General features: G+C 40.0%; 1 protein-coding gene across 11 annotated transcripts in view; it reads left to right on the top strand.

The window, feature by feature from the left end:
- The window catches only part of IQSEC1 (IQ motif and Sec7 domain ArfGEF 1), a 588,187-nt gene that overhangs the window by 559,471 nt on the left and 11,454 nt on the right, over positions 1–17,262 (top strand). For 8 of the 11 annotated variants that reach the window (XM_061618151.1, XM_061618152.1, XM_061618150.1 and 5 more), the window contains 5 exons: positions 3,957–3,986; positions 7,170–7,295; positions 10,356–10,455; positions 15,625–15,798; positions 16,630–16,806. In XM_061618151.1, the coding sequence (XP_061474135.1) occupies positions 3,957–3,986; positions 7,170–7,295; positions 10,356–10,455; positions 15,625–15,798; positions 16,630–16,806 (607 nt within the window). Of the gene's footprint in view, positions 1–3,956; positions 3,987–7,169; positions 7,296–10,355; positions 10,456–15,624; positions 15,799–16,351; positions 16,506–16,629; positions 16,807–17,262 lie in introns of those variants that run through there. The other 3 variants (XM_061618149.1, XM_061618156.1, XM_061618159.1) reach the window with 2 other exon arrangements.

Raw genomic sequence — 17,262 nt, 5'->3', positions numbered from 1 at the left:
TGCATTTGATCTTTAAAATAACAATGTGCATAAGATAAGGAAAATATTGTTTTGATCAAGCATAGATATACCGTATATTCCGGCGTATAAGACGACTTTTTAACCCCGGAAAATCTTCTCCAAAGTCGGGTGTCGTCTTATACGCCGGGTGTCGTCTTATATGCCGGAATATACGGGTACTTCGCCAACTGAGGCATTGCTGTCTTCTACAAGAAACAAAAGTGGGCGGGCCGAGGAAGGGCTCCCAAACTGACCCCGGAGACGCTTGGTGGGCACGTGAGTCTAAAACATTAAGTCTACGGCTGCAAATGCCGCCGGAGTATCGCCGCGCCTTACACCCTACGGGTGGCGCAGTGGTCCAAACACAACTAAAGGAGGAAGAAGCCAGCCAAGGAAGGAAGGAAAGGAAGGAGCGGAAGTGGTTCGCACGCCTGCTCGTAGGAGGCGGGGGGGCAGCTTGCGGCTGCCTGTGGTAGGGAGTTAAAAAAAAAAAAAAAACCACAAACCGGCTCGCCGCTGTGAGGAAAAAAGCACCGGGTGCCTTGGGCGGCGGTGGCGGAGCCTTCTCCTCCTCCTCCTCCCCGCTTCGGCCATGAGCGTCGCAGCGCTGGTTTCTCCCGCGCTGCCGCCGCCGGGGCCTCCGCCCCCCGCCGCTGCCGCCGCCGCCTCCGGTGCGCTGCCCGCCGGCACGGGCCCCACCGCCGCCACCGAGAGCTTCGAGGAGGAGGAGCTAGACAGCCCCGCCGATGAAGAGGATGGAGAGCATAGTGGCCGCGCGCGGGATTCCGACGAAAGTGAGGCTTTCTCCTTGTCTCTTTCCCGCCGATGACCGGTGGCCCCGATCCGGTGTCGCGCCAGCCTTCTCGGGCCGAGTTCTACCGGGCTTGCTGCCCAAGTCAGTGTGCCTGCGGGGATGCCGTTCGGCCCTGCTTCGTCCTGACTCGAGAGTAGCCCCATGGAAACTAGTAGAGGTAGCTGGCTTAGTTGCACCAATTTCAGTGGGTCTCTTCTGAGTAGCGTCGGATGCAGCCCTAAGCACCGCCCGGTACCATTGGGTTTACTCTTGAGTCAGTGCGCACATAGGATTTTATCCAGTGGTAGTTCTACCCAGAGTAGACCTACTGAAACCAATGGGGCCTGTCTAACTGAGGCCCTTCAGTTGGTTTATGCCAAGGAAAGTCTTCTCAAAAGTTGGGGGTCGTCTTATACGCCCAGTCGTCTTATACGCCGGAATATACGGTACTCGCTTTTATAAGGTAAAATGGTTATGAAATAGCTTCCCACCCTCCACCTGAATTTTGTTTCCTGCTGCCCCTTACATGTCTTTTACCATCCCATTGTGAATCTCCTTTTGCAAGCCTTTGTGATGGTGATACAGTAAAATGTGAGTACTTGCAATCCATAATAAGAATTTGTCTATATAGAATTTTTAGTGCTCTAAATGCATTGTATATATTAGTTCCATAATTCTTGCAATAATCATGAAAGGTAGGTGATTGTTATGCCCTTTGGGGGGAGTGGGAGGTTATGGCTTGTGTAAGTTTATGGGTGTAGATATATTTGATCTGGAGGATTCATTGCTTACCTCTCATCATTTCACTATACAAGCTTTAGGCACTGAGCAAAGCAACACAAGCATTTCATTTCATACACAAAGTTAGACTAGATTGGCTCAGTCCAGTATATTGACACAACCCAGGATGCTGAAATGGCCTCTTAAAAACATACTACAGATTCTGTTGGTGTAGCCTAATGAGGATTCTGATAATTTATTGGTGTTTTTTTTTAAAAAAAAATCAAATATTTCATGCATGTTGAAACAATGGGTGCATTTGGGCATCACAGTAAACCATGATTTAGAGTTACAAGAATGAGCCTTGAGCTAGCCTTAGGCTCAGATGATACCCTCTCAGGTATAGCAGTATACAAATATTTTTATATATAAAAATAAATTCACTAATAGAGAAAAACCCTTGCGGTTTAAAAACGTACCTATAGCCCACACCACAGATATTTCTATCAAGCTTTAAAAAGCAGGAAAATCGGGCAGCTATAGGGGAGCAGGAAACCTGACCTCCTCTCTGAGATACTGTACTGCCCTACAAATTTGTCAAAATGCAAACACAATTTGGCTTGGTCTTTCACAGTCCAATCCACTTCCTTTGTAGCTTGGAAGAATTTGGTACCGTGCCTCATGTTTAAGATAGGTAAAACTGACCATGGGGGAGGGAGGGGAAGGGAAGGAGGAGGAAGGAGGGGATTGGGAGGGGATTAGAAGGGGATGGGGATGGGAAAAGAGGGACAAAGAAAGAGGGAGGGAAGGGGCAAAAGGGAGGGGAGGGCAGGTTTGATCATTTGCATGCTTTTTGCGTTCAGTAGGATTTACTTCCGTGCAATCATGCTTAAGATAGGTAAAACTGACCATGGGGGAGGGGGGGAGGGGATTAGAAGGAGATGGGGAGGGGAAAGAATGGGGAAAGAGGAGAGGAGGGAGGGAGGAGGAGAGGAGGGCAGGTTTGATCATTTGCATGCTTTTTGAGTTCAGTGGGATTTACTCCTGTGCAATCATGCTTAGGATAGGTGAAACTGACCTGGGGTACAGGCGGGGAGGGGAGAAGATTGGGTGGGTGGGCGGGCGCTGGGCAGAGGGGAAAACCCTTTCCTTTCCAAAAGGAAAACATTGTGAACAGTATCAATCTTTTTCAGGGTTTGCCTACCTTTTTATTCTACAGCAGGCACATGTAGTCTCCCACCCAAATTTAAACCAAAGCTGTCCCTGGCCACATCCCCACCAGACCCTTTAGACAGTCATGGCTTCTCCCAAAGAATCCTGGGAAGTATAGTTAGTGGAGGGTGCTGAGAGCTGCTAGGAGACGCCCTGTTCCCCTCACAGAGTTTCAATCAGAGCGGCTGACTGTTAAACACCTCTGGCCACTGAAGCTCTGTCAGGGGAATAGGAGTCTCCTCTCAGCATCTCTCCAAGGAGCCCTATCTAGCTGAACCCAGATATTATGTGAATTTTCTTGAAACTTTAAATCAAAAACATTACAGAAAAATGTGCAATGCTTTACATCAATGAAGATCTGATTTAGCACAGGTTTGACTTGCATTCAGTAAAGAAAACTAAAGTAAAAGTATTATTTATATATGATGTATAACTATCTGAAAAGATTATTCAGTAGCCAATAGTATTTTCACTAAATATTTGATAAAACAATAACACAGTTTCAGTGTGATATTCAGACAAATTCAGAGCTTTACCTGACATAATTTTTATTGAAATACTTGTAAATATTAGAATCGCACCAACAGAGGCTTCTGTGAACAGAAAAGGGAGGAGGTGACTTTTCTGAATTCTCCCTTTCTCCTGCAGCCTCCCACTTTTCCAAAGGATCCTCCAACCCCTTGAGGTAGATTGGGGAAAGGGGGGATCAGGGGCTACAGAAAGAAGGGAACTGGAAAAAATTGTCCTTGCCCCTCCCCTTCCGCTCACAGACGTCTCTGCTGTAAAAAGAGACATGTCTGAGTGGAGGAACACAATTGGATACAATCCTTAGACAAGACAATTCAGTAGCATACACTTTCCCATTGTTATTTAGATTTTAATTGGAGGGAGGATGAAGGCTCAAAAACTTAACATAGTGATATTAGCATGCCCAAAGAGCTATGCACGTAAAATATATGTGCTTCCTATGGGTAGATATCTGAAAAAAGTTTGGATTATTACATAAAACCATTTTGCTTAAGCTACCATTCCTCATGGTCGGGTCCACTTGATGACAATATAGCTCTGCAAAACAGAGTTTGGAAATATTTGCCTATTGTTCTTTATTGGAATGTTTGTTTTCATTTTATAGGAGTTTAGTCATAGTAAGACCATGAAGTATTTTCTTAATATGATATGATTGTGTATTTCTCTGAAATTTAATGAACTTGTATGTGTCTTTCTACTGTAGATTGGATCTCTACATCATGGACTTGGTTGTGTAGGTATTTCCTTTCATGTTACTTTCTGTTCTATAAGCAACAGAATAAGACCTGGCCCTATCATATTTTAATCCTTGGATGTTACTCAAATCTGGCGATTCATTGCTTTTTCAACCTAAACATTATATTCAGAAATGTTAATAATTGACTTAATAAAACATTTCCGTTTTGTAAAGGAGTCTGTGCTTTCTCTGTGGGGTTCAGTTTCACACATACAGAGCACAGAATAACAATCAAACATAAAAGGGATTTAATCAGCAAGCATAAGTGAAGTGGAGGTCAGATATGCTTAAACCTGGCTGAGATCAGTTGTGGTGAACTGCCTTTAGATAACTTTCCTATCAATTTTAAGAATAAAAAACAACGTGCCTCTCCCCTCAGAGGTGTGCATGGTGTCTAAGCTGCAGATTTTTACACGTGTCTCTGTCCGTCTTTCTCTCTCTCTCTTTGCATTATTATTTTAATTTAAAGATATGTCATAAATGTTTGCTTGCTTTGCTTTTATTGCATATACTGTTTGCCTTGTACTACTCCAGTTTAATCAGTCAATATGGAAATTTACCACAAGATTATATATCAGAAGATTGTGGGACTGAAACATTCATTTAAATTCTCTCTCTCTCTCTCTCTCTCTCTCTCACACACACACACACACGGTGTGAAACAGAGAACATTTCATAGCCATTGTGTCCTTATTTATATTCTCTTTATCTGTTATACATGGGGGTGGTGTGGCCTAGGCATAGATGGACCTTCATATAATCACACATAATCGGTGTTGGGATATTGCTGTTGGTGACCTTTGTGGGAGCTTTGATAACGAGTATCTAGGCCTCTATATACCAATATTAATTTTTTCTCTGGGAACCTTCATTGCTATATTTAGTTTAGCAGAATATTAAACAGTTGATTAGTTAAACAGAACATGATCAGCAACGGTATTCAGCTACTATTCTCTAATGAAGTTACATCTAGGAAAAAAATCTTAGAACTAAAATACAAGTGAAACAAGTGAAGAAATTTCCTTTTCATTATGTCTAATGTTAGAAATAAAATATAAGCCATTTCTTTCAGAGTTTTGTTTGGAGCAAATCATAATTCTGCAATTTTTGTATTCATTGAGAAGGTAGATTTCCAGCTTTGACTTTTAAAACGACTAGGTTTGGGTCTTAAATTGCTCCTCCATACATATAAGGGTGGGGGCAATTTCCCACTAACTGTTGCCCCACCATATCCCACACAATTCCCAAGGATGCACCATCCACAGGAACTGATTTTCAGGGCACTGAGGAGATGGGGAATCTCTCTTCTGTGAACTCTGATCTGTTTACAGAAGGAAAGGAAAGATCTGTGTTGCATGTTATCAGTAAGTTTCCTCCTATGTGCTTGGAACCTTTCCTAACATGTCATGGATGATGATGACTATTATTATTATTAACATTTATTACTCACCCTTCACTTAGAGGTTCCAGGTGGGTTACAACAACTTTAAAATACGGCATTAAAAACAACCCAAAATCACAAAATAGCGTGGGTCCTAAAAACAGATATCTCAGGTGTCAAAAGGCCAGGGTAAAGAGGTGCATCTTTTGTATTCATCTAAAACTGTTCATTGAAGTTGCCAGACACAGCTCAGTGGGGAGGAAGTTCCTCAACTTGGGACCGCCACAGAGAATGCCCTCTTCCAGGCCACCACCCCTGAGCTTTTGAGGATGGCTGAACTACCAGAAGGGCCCCCTCTGCTGATCGGTCTGAGCGGTCTTTCAAAAATTTGGGGCCCAAATCTTTTGAGGCTTTAAGCACTAATGTGCGCAACTTAAATTGGGCCTGGAAATAAACTGGCAACCAATGCAGCTGTTTTAAAAGAGGGGTTATATGAGGTCTAAAAGCAACCACAGCCACAAATCTGGCCACTGCATTTTGGACCAGTTGAAGTTTCCAAGTTGTCTTCAAGAGCAGTCCCATGTAGAGCACACTGCAATAATCCAATCTGGAAATTACCAGAGCAGGAGGCACTGTGGCTGAGTCATCTCTGTCCAAAAGGGGCCGAAGCTGGTAAACCAGTCAGAGCTGGAAAAAGGCACTCCTAGCCACTGAGTGACAATGTTGGTTCCAGGAGTAGACCCAAGCTGCTGACCTGCTCCTTCCAGGGGAATGTAACCCAAATCTGGAACAGGTTGTCTGCCCACCTTCCGGACATGAGAACTCGGGATACATAACACCTCTGTCTTCAGGATTTAGCCTCAATTTATTGACCCATTACCACCTCTAAGCACCTGTCCAGCATCTCAACTGCCTGAAATGATGAAATTGAATTATTGACTCAGTAATGGAGATAAAACTTCTGCCTCATACTTGTCATATGGAAAGTGAAATTATTTTTACACTTCACTCTGCACTGGGGCTAAGAAGAACTACAAAAACTAGATGCTAATAAAAATACACTTCCTGTTCTCCATGTATGAGCAGGCTAGAGTCACATTCGACTCTTAGTTAAAGACAGTGACTTTGAAATAGAGTAACCTAGTCCCTACAGTATATCTCATACAGTGTACTCATTGCCCTGGATCCAAAGTAGTCCTTCCGTGAACAGAAGGGCTTGTGATCCAGTGGAGGCTGTGGATCATAGAAAGGGCAGGGGAAATGAGCAAAACCAGGATGCTATTGGAGAATTAATGATGACAGCAGCATTGGGCAAAAGACTTCACATATGAGGTTAACACCAATATATAAACATGAGAACAAAAATTTATTATTTATCTATCAAATTTATACCCTGCCCTTCCTCCCAGTAGGAGCTGAGGGCAATTTTTAAATTGTTTTTTAAAAAGTTGTTTTTAAATTTGTATATTTGTTTTTAATGTTTATAATTGTTGTAAACCGCCCAGAGAGCTTTGGCTATAGGGCAGTATACAAATGTAATAAATAATAATAATAATAATAATAATAATAATAATAATAATAATAATAATAATAATAATAATAATAATAATAATAATAAGGAATATCCAAAATGGAATATCCAAAACTAATGAAGGGCATTTTCTTTAAAGTTATTGATTTGCACCATTCAGATATATTCTCCTTCGCTGCTGTGAAAAAGACTTCACCCTAAATAATACAGAACTCATTTTTATGAACTAAAGTCAACATTGTACTTTATCTGTATCCCACTCCCACAGGTCCTTTCTCTCCCACATCGGAGACTTGTTTGCTACTGTAGGCTTTTTGAAGTTCCAGATCCAAATAAACCACAGAAGCTTGGATTGCACCAGCGAGAAATATTTTTATTTAATGATCTGCTTGTGGTATGTATCTGACAGGCATATTGTTATAGGATATTACATTCATACTGAGACTCCGTTAAGTAAAGGGGCTTACTTAAATGCAGTCAGCCCAATCCAGATACGGGCACTGTTTGCAGAGAACTGAGTTTCTGTATGCATATGCCTGTGTGGATGAGGAGCTGTGAGTACATCTACAGTTGTGTGCAGTTTTCCCTTCTGATGCCACAAGCCAGGGCTGCATGCACAGAACCATTTTTTAAAAGCTGATATCCTGGTCATTGAATGTTTGGTCTGGATTAAATACTTCCCTATGAAATAGCTCCCTAGCAGGATTTTAACTTTTTAAAATGGGTTGTTTGTGTGCTAGTTGCGGGTCAAAAATGCTCCCCTTTTCACAGGACCATTCATCCCCCAGGAAAGGGGGAGGCTATTTCAGAGACGGGAAATTGGAGGGAGAAATAACAATAATTTAAGATATGCAGACGATACCATACTACTAGCAGAAACCAGTAATGATTTGAAACGAATACTGATGAAAGTTAAAGAGAAAAGCACAAAAGCAGGACTACACCTGAACATCAAAAAGACTAAAGTAATGACAACAAAAGAATTATATAACTTTAAAGTTGACAGTGAGGACATTGAACTTTTCAAGGATCAATACCTCGGCACAGTCATTAACCAAAATAGAGACAATAGTCAAGAAATCAGAAGAAGGCTAGGACTGAGGAGGGCAGCCATGAGAGAACTAGAAAAGGTCCTCAAATGCAAAGATGTGTCACTGAACATCAAGATCATTCAGACCATGGTATTCCTGATCTCTATGTATGGATGTGAGAGTTGGACAGTGAGAAAAGCAGATAAGAGAAAAATCAACTCATTTGAAATGTGGTGTTGGAGGAGAGCTTTGTGCATACTATAGAATGTGAAAAAGACACATAATTGGGTGTTAGAACAAATTAAACCAGAACTGTCACTAGAAGCTAAAATGATGAAACTGAGGTTATCATACTTTGGACACATCATGAGAAGACATGATTCATTAGAAAAGACAATAATGCTGGGGAAAACAGAAGGGAGTAGAAAAAGAGGGAGGTCAAACAAGCGATGGATTGATTCCATAAAGGAAGCCACAGACCTGAACTTACAAGATCTGAACAGAGTGGTTCATGACAGATGCTCTTGGAGGTCACTGATTCATAGGGTCGCCATAAGTCATAATCGACTTGAAGGCGCATAACAACAGCAACATGATACTTTGTTTTGAAACACTGAAACTCAAAATCAATTATTGTATGGTGTCATTGGTTTTATGTTGGTAAATGTTGTAAGAAACATAAAAAACTGAAACATGTTGCTTGCGTAAGTATTCAACCCCCACACATTAATGTTTGATAGACCCATCTTTTGCTGCAATAACAGCTTTACTAACAGCACTGTATCATGGTAAGCCAACTCCTCTCCCAAAATTATGAGAATTTCTCTTAACCCACAAAGATCACAAAATCTTCTGAGGGTGTTTCTGCCGTACTGCCTGAAATGTCTCACCTGTTCTGCATACATTCTTGGATTAGATCAAGTATATGGTAGATTAAAATGTGCTGTAAAATGACAGTTTTCTTCAGAATTTGCTTTTCTCTTAACCGAAGGGGAAATGGCAACCTTTGGTCTCTTAACAGTATGTTTTGGCAACACAGCTGGAAGGATTTCCTAATACATCTAGGACTTGTTTTTCTTGAGGTATTGCGTTGGTGCTGTCACCCCTTCACTTTGTAGTTCAGACCTTTCAAAGGAGATTGTAGTTTGTAAAGAACCTAGTCCTGCACATGCTAAAGAGTGTAGTGTCCTCACATTCACTTGATTGCTACTGTGAATATGGCTACCAACTTAATGTATCGCAGAATTTGGTCACGTGACAAGGTGGTGGTGATTCTGGTCTTCATGCAGCAAAGTATTTCTGTATGTGCTTTGTCCAACTGAAGTCAACAGGATTCAGCATCTGATTAGTATAAAGCAGTGAAGAAGTGCTCTTTTGAATTGGGGTCAGAACATAATGGCCTATCACAGAGGCCATCAAAGGGAGAAAGCAGCATTCAGGTACCTTTCCATGGTGCATAAGTACAGCACCAGCAGAGAGCCCCTCACCCTCTAGCTACCAGCTGCTATAACTGAGGCCATGAGAGAGAGAGAGAAAGGAAGCAGCAGTCGGGCACCCCTCCATCATGCCTGGGTACAGCTCCATCAAAGAGACCCTGGAGGGCTTTAGAGAACAGAAAGTCAAAGCCATCTATCCATACCTGAAAGGGAGTGCTGTTTAAATTCCAAAATCTCTCCATTGAACCCCAGTCTTGTCACCACTCTGCCCTGCCCAGTATGTAGCAGTGATGTGGTACCATGCCAGCCATTTCAGCTCTCTAAAGTAAAAGTTGCAAGGAAGCCCTATTCCAGGGAAGGGGTCCTGAGGCAACCAGCTACATCAGTTGGGGGGTAGGGGAACAACCTAATAGGCTAGTAAACCTTTACACACTGTTCCATTTCTTCATGTTTTGGGTATTTACCTTTTGACAAAATATAGTGACACAGGAGTAGGCCATATTTTTTTAGGAGTGAAGCACGTTTTGCAAACCTATCTTTTATTATGTGGTGGCCCCCGAACTATGGAACAGCTTACCTGAGGAGATACGCCTGGCGCCTACGGTACTTTCTTTTAGGCGCCAGGTTAAGACCTGGTTATATTCCCAGGCATTTTAACGTTCATGTTTTATATTCAATGTTTTTTACTCTACCTTGTTGTGACCTTGTATGTTTTATTGTAACTTTGTATTTTAACTCTGCTGTTCACCGCCCAGAGAGCTATTCGCTATGGGCGGTCTATAAATAAAATAAAATAAATAAATAAATAAATAAATAAATTATGTATCTGATTATAATTTTAGGCAGAGTTTGTCTTTGGAATCCTTTTTGGTGTAACATAAAAGTTTATTATATATACATTTCAGTAATTTAAACCTAACCAAATACTTTCTCCAACATTCCAGTTATAGAACATAATTTTATTTTTGTGCCTGTTGATATTTTTAGGTCACCAAGATTTTTCAAAAGAAGAAGAATTCAGTCACATACAGTTTTCGACAGTCCTTTTCCCTCTATGGAATGCAGGTCCTCCTTTTTGAGAATCAGTGTAAGTCTGTTTTAGCCTGTCAAATGAGTTAAGGGTACATTGCTGCATATAATTTCTTAAGAGTAACTATACCTTGAGGAAGTAATGGTAGCTTGACCCAGCTGAATGCTTGAGCCTTGATTGTTGTTTTCTAATGGCTGTGGCTGACACAGGGCCATTCTGGTTAGAAGTTGTGATCTAGATCATTGTGAGCCTTAGGAAATAGTTCAGAGAAGTTAAAAATGGGGCAAACAGAACATTTGTACCTCCAATGCTCACAATGGCCACATTTATGCATCAAAGTAAAGTAGGGAGGAAAAACCTGTGGCCCTCCAGTTGTTGGATCCCAGCTTTCATAAGCCCTGAGCATGGGTCATATTGTCTGGGCATGATGGAAGCTCTAGTCCAACAATATCTGGAGGTATTCAGGTTTGCCCTGCACCAAAGCATAGATAAATGACCAGGAATAAGATGCAGTGAGTCAAACTCATGTGATTCCCCACACAGCACAGAGGAGGAGTTTGGAAGCTTTTGCTTAACTGACAAACTGGTTTTGTCTGAATCTTCAAATTCTGGTTAACTATGATTAACATTAACTATGGTTAAAACAAGCCAGCCATGATTTCACACTGGTTTGTTTCAAACAAACCATAATTAATGTTAACCACAGTTTATTGGTTCAGCTGAAATGATAAATCACTTAAGCAGAAGCAGAAAGCTGGCACTCTTCCAGAAGGAGGGGAGTAAGTAGTACATCAGCCCAAGGCTCATTGTGGCTTATTTGTACTCATTCACATCGTATTAAATGATGGTTGAGTGGGACATATGAACACAGCCAATGTCAAACAGCTGTTTGACTGTGCTTGCTTCCACAAATGTCTTACAGCCTGTAATGATTTTTCTATAAGGTAAGAGACATTACAGTTAAAAACAATACACACTTTGAACAGAAGGAAGACAAATATATGTAGCTTGTGGTTAGAAAATGCAAGACTCACCATGATGATCCACTACACCAGGCAGAGCATAATGTAAGGTCATTGTGTCCACACTTTCAAGTCTTTTCCCATGGACATGGCCTGCAGATCATACATCCCTGGCAGTAACACAGAAGTATGCAAGCCAGGGAAGAAACCTTAGTGGACAAAATACAGTTTAAGAGTTTTGGATTGCCTACTTCTGTTCTGTATAATAAGAATGAATTTGACATGCTAATCTCCAACACTAAGTTAACATTTCTTGCCATCTGGTCTGTTCCAAAGCACAGCCACATAGGATATCTAGATGTTGTGTCACTTTATCACCCCCAGAATGTGCATTTACTCAATGTAAGGCTTATTGCAACACTTTGTCCTTTCAATGCCTCTCTAATTTCACTCAAAAAAACACTAGGCCAAAATTTCCTAACCTCACATATACATTGATGGGATCTACGCTGTCAGCTCCCAAACTGAGTATAGCTGTATGTCAGAAGTCACACAGTTCCAGAGATGGGTAAGGCATCCCCTCCCAGACCTAATGTCCTCACCATCTAAGATACTTGAGCTGGGCAACTCCTTTCTTATTCTCCATTCCTTTTGAAGGTTTCAGTTGACACACAAACATTCCCAGGTCTCAAACTACTCTCGGCCATAGACTTGATTGGTAGACTCACACAGTCTGCTTGACCTGATTTTTTAGACCCTTTTTTCCTGCCATCATTTTATAAGCTCACATATTCTATCAGACAGCCTGGGCTCCTGACGTGAGGAAGGGTGGAATATAAATCAAATAATAAATAAATAAAATAAAATAAAGAATAAATTTCTTTCTTTTAAAAATGTCTTATTTTAAATCACAAACTTGGACTTCTCCATCAGCATTCAGCTAGCTGAATTTGCCATTAGAGGGAAAAGTGGAGGTACAGTGTTCAGCTCCCCAGCCATGTCTTCTTTCACAAATACAGATATAATTTATTTATGGAAACCCAATAATGTGTAGTTTGAGGACAGGTCCACAAGATATGAAACTTATTGGCTCTATTAGAGTTGCTTCTCCAGGTTAGGCTACTGTAATGCATTTTATGTGCTTTTGAAGACAGACTGAAAACTCCAACCATTGCAGAATGCTACTACATGGTTGCTGGTGGGGGCAAGGGGATCAGGGCACACAACACCAATTCTGTACCATTTGCACTGCATTTCTGATCTCACTCAGTTCAAAGTGCTGGTTTCAATGTTTGAAGCCCTAAATGGTTTGAGACTTGAGTTATTTGAAGGATGGCCTGCACTCATACAAACCTGCACGTGTATTGAGATCTTGTTGGCACGACATACAGGGTCTTTTCTCTGGTAGCTCCCACACTGAGAGGTGTGCATGGCCTCTAAGCTGGAGATTGTTAAACAGGCTTTTAAAAACCATCATTTTAATTGCCTTTTTCTACAGAGCTAAGCTACAGCATATACCTCTGTTTAGTAGTTTTATTAGTCTGTAATCGTTTTAATTGTTCTTTTTTAATAATTGTTACTGCCTTTGTTGGTTTTGATTCGCTGTGGTTTTTATGATATTTAGAGCCACCAAAAGGTGGCATACAAATAGTATTATAAATAAATAAACAGAATTTGCCCTCCACTATTTGACTCAACCTGTGCAGTGTCAGATACCATGTAAATATCATTTTATAAAAGTTTTATTTAAAGTTCATACACAGATTAGACTGTGGAATACATTTACAAATCTCGGGGGGCGGGGTTTCCTGTTTTTAAAAAACCCTTGCAGACATGTGATGAAAGCCTGATATTAACATATATACGATAGTGTGATTTTGTTTTATTATTTCATTTCTTGAAATGTTTATAGAATAGAATACAAACATTTATTTGTTTATTTGTTTGCTTGCTTGCTTTATATCCCGCCCTTCCTACCAATATGAGCCTATTGAAAATAAAGGATGAAATCTTTATTCTCTGAAAACTGAACTATAGTGGTTCTGTATATGTACACATACAGGACATCTGGGAGAAAGAGGCATTTGGTTCAACACAGTCTGACAGTCATCTTTCTCCAGATTCCTACCCTGTCAGCAGTTTTCTTAACGTAATGCAGAGCCATTATTGCAACTGAAAGCAGCAAGCCACAAATATCCCATCCAGCCTATCTGCATGTTGCAGCTGTCAGGTTCAACTTGTTCTCAAGAAATGGAATTTATATACCTTTTGAGAATTGTGTCAATTAAAGCAAAGGCAGCAAAAAGCATCCAGTTTAAAAGATAGCAAGGTGTTGGAAATGATTGATAATGAGAGTGCAAGGTATATATTTATCAAAATATATTTTGAGGATCTGTTAATTCTATGAAAGGAAATAAAGTATTTATCTCCAGCACACTCATTGGTCGTGAGGAAAAGACAAAATAGGTGCATATTCACCAACTGCCTTCCCTGTTCCAAATCCTAAACTTTTAAAAAGTCTTCAGAAAGTATTTTTCTGAGCTCTTCCTGAGAATTAAACTAAGTGAACTTTTACATACCCAGCTGTACATATAGTGAGTGGTTTTGTATTTAAAAAAATGCATTGTTCTCTATTGCCTTCTGTTTTGATGATGGTCAGATGAGTTTTATAAGGTTTTCAAATGTCTGTTGCCTTACTAAAATTTTTGAGAAATTGTGGTTCCTATGTTGTTGTTTTTCAGCGTGCTTTACACTGAGGCAGAGGGAAAGATGTGTAAAACTCAACGGCTACCTCCCTCCTTTATTTTTTAGTTGGTCAAAAAAAAGTCTTACGACACTCTTTCTATTTGCATGCTCTGTTACTCTGAGAGACAAGTCCCATTCCATGATGATTTGCATGGAGAAAATAAATCCAAATCATTCAATTTGAACTTCTCAGGAAGCTTTGTATTTGCTTTTCTAAGTTGTTTTTTTCCCTATGGTTCGCATTACAGCTAGGATTTAGGATTAATCACTATATAAAGCAGAAGTGGGGATTCTTGGACCCTATCTGATGCTGCTGAACTACAACTCCCATCAGCCCTAGCAAGCATGGCCAATGGCTAGGGATGATGGGAGCTATAGTTCAACAAGATCTGGCGTTCCAAAGGTTTTCCACCCATGGTATAAAGATTAAATATTTATCATTTATCTCTATGGCTAAATATTAAATATAAAATAAGTTCTAATGTCTGTCAATGGTCCAATAAGTCACTATGTATTAATTTTTTTGTTATTTAGTACTGAAGGAGCATTTTTGACTTAAAATTGTAAGGACTGGGGGAGGGAGGTGCCCTGAAACTGCCCCCACTTACATTTTATTGCGACACATGTCGATTTTATGGTAATAGAGCTCCTCTGGGTGGATGGTGAGTGCTATTCCTCCCCCCAAAGGCCCTCATCCTATACAATAATATTTGATGATACATTTGATTCCCCCAAGAGACTTTTGTGGGTGAAAAAAATGACAATTAGCTGCCTAGAGGATAGCCACAGATTCACCTCAACAGAAATTTCCTGCTTGTGGGCTTCCCGTAGGCATCTTGCAGGCCTTTGTGAGAATATGGGCCTTGTGTATAATCTAACAAGTTGGTTCTTGGGTACTAAGTCATTTCTTTTTTTAGTCTACTGTTTATTTTAATTATCTTTTAAATGTTTTAACTGTTTTTATTGATAATTGTAATATTTCTTGTAAACCACTTAGAGGTTTTATTACAATCAGGCACTATATACAATTTGTTAATAAATAAAATAAAAGTTCCACATCCCATTTTGAGAATGGGGGAAGGGATTATATTTTTGTAGTAATCTCTAAATTACTGTTAAGTAAGGTCTTCTATCCATTTGGACCCTCCGTTTCATCCTTAGAAGTAGGGGTTGATGGAGAAAACCCAGCTTGTGCCAGAAACTGTAAAGCATTTGGCAGGTCTTCAAGCATCTGAAATAACATCAGAATGCAAAGAGACCTAGACACCCTGAGATCCCTGTGCTTACCTTACTCAGAGACAGGGTGCTCAGTCTACTAGGGAAGGAACACAATACATACAGATGATTCTAGGCCCTGTTCCATCAGTTGCAGAGGAATAGAAAGAAATGTTAAGGTGGAAATGGATACTTTTGATGCACTAAGATGTATCTTTTTCATGTTTGGACTGGAAAATCAAATAGAGGGCAGAAATCCCTGAAATAAAATTAACAAAAATATTTTGCTTGTACTACTTTCTAGATTATCCTAATGGCATACGGCTCACATCAGCTGTTCCAGGTGCAGATATAAAAGTTTTGATAAACTTCAATGCACCAAATCCTCAAGACAGAAAGAAATTTACAGATGATCTGAGGGAGTCTATTGCAGAGGTGCAAGAAATGGAAAAGCACAGAATAGAGTGTAAGTACAAAGGTACATATAGTAGAGTATTTAAAATTATGTTAGGTGAATATGTTTTGGCATATACATTTATAAATTTATTTATAAAGTTAAAAGAAGCTCAAAAAGTGTGGTTTGAAGAGTACTTGAGACTAAATTGGAATTGAAATACCAGAATGTATTACTAGGTGCTGATATACTGCTGCCCTGGACTCCCTTTGGGAGGAAGGGCAGGATATAAGTTAATTAATCAATAATATATTGCACTTTCCTCTGGAGGATTATGGTGGTTCTGGTGCATGCATTTCAGTCTATAGGCTCTGATCCCACTTTTAAACCCCATGACTAGCTATTACCACATGGTTATGTGGCACTGCCACCTATAACTTGGCAGAAAGATCTGCATTAGTATCATGTTGTGATATGATTGTATATGTAGACTTTCAAGGTACAGTGGCACCCAAGTAAACAAAGCTATGGCAAATTTGATAATAATGTTTTGTTCATCGCTACCTTCAGATCTTTTTGGTGTCCTGGTGCTGAAGGATACTGAAAGTAAAATATCTTGTATTGAGGTACTTTCTAGGCCTTTTTGGTGCCAAAGGAGAAGGAATGGAACATGGAATATTCCCCAACATTGAAATTAACAGGGGCACATCTGCTCACTGGAGCCTTAGTACATGTGACATAGCTACTGGAATGGTGTACCTTTTGCAAACAGAGCCAGCTTATTTGTCCAGGTGCCAATTTTTAATCCATTTGCGATTACTGAAATTATTAATCAGCAAGCAAAGAATTCCATACATTTTTGGTGCTGCAGTCTGAATGAACCAATAGAGTAATTGGCTTTTGTCCTTTTTTCAGCTGAACTAGAAAAGCAGAAGGGTGTAGTACGACCAAGCATGTCTCAGTGCTCTAGCCTGAAAAAAGAGTCCGGCAATGGAACATTGAATCGAGCCTGCCTTGATGATAGTTATGCAACTGGGGAGGGTCTTAAAAGGAGTGCCCTCAGCAGCTCTCTTAGAGACCTCTCCGAAGCAGGTATGCTTCACATTTCTTCCTTCTTTAATGAAAACGTCCATATGTGTGTGTTAAAAGAATACATTTATGAATATGAAAATTTAAAAATGTAAACGGGAAAAGTTAAATGTGTGGGTTTCTTATTGTTAGTAGTGTGTTTTTTATATATATTTTTCCTCTGCTTATTCAAAAATTCCATTTGAAAATATTAAACTGTTGTAGCTTTCTATGTATACTTTTAAAGGAGAAAGAAGACAGAAAAATTGTAAGTTTATAATAAAACAATGGTTAATTAAATGCTAGGTATAATGCTAGGAGTAATTTGCTGTTATTTTCTTCCTTATATTGTCATTAGGGGGGAGAAACCCACCACAATCATTGTGTATTGGCTGCTGCTTGTGCATATTTGTGCTTATGTGTATCCATGTAGTATCTTGATGAATGAAATTGAGTGAAGCCCTGCTAAATTCAATCTAG

Source organism: Rhineura floridana, chromosome 3 (assembly GCF_030035675.1).
Source record: "Rhineura floridana isolate rRhiFlo1 chromosome 3, rRhiFlo1.hap2, whole genome shotgun sequence".
Lineage (NCBI taxonomy): Eukaryota > Metazoa > Chordata > Lepidosauria > Squamata > Rhineuridae > Rhineura > Rhineura floridana.
This window is presented reverse-complemented; position numbering and strand designations above follow the sequence as displayed.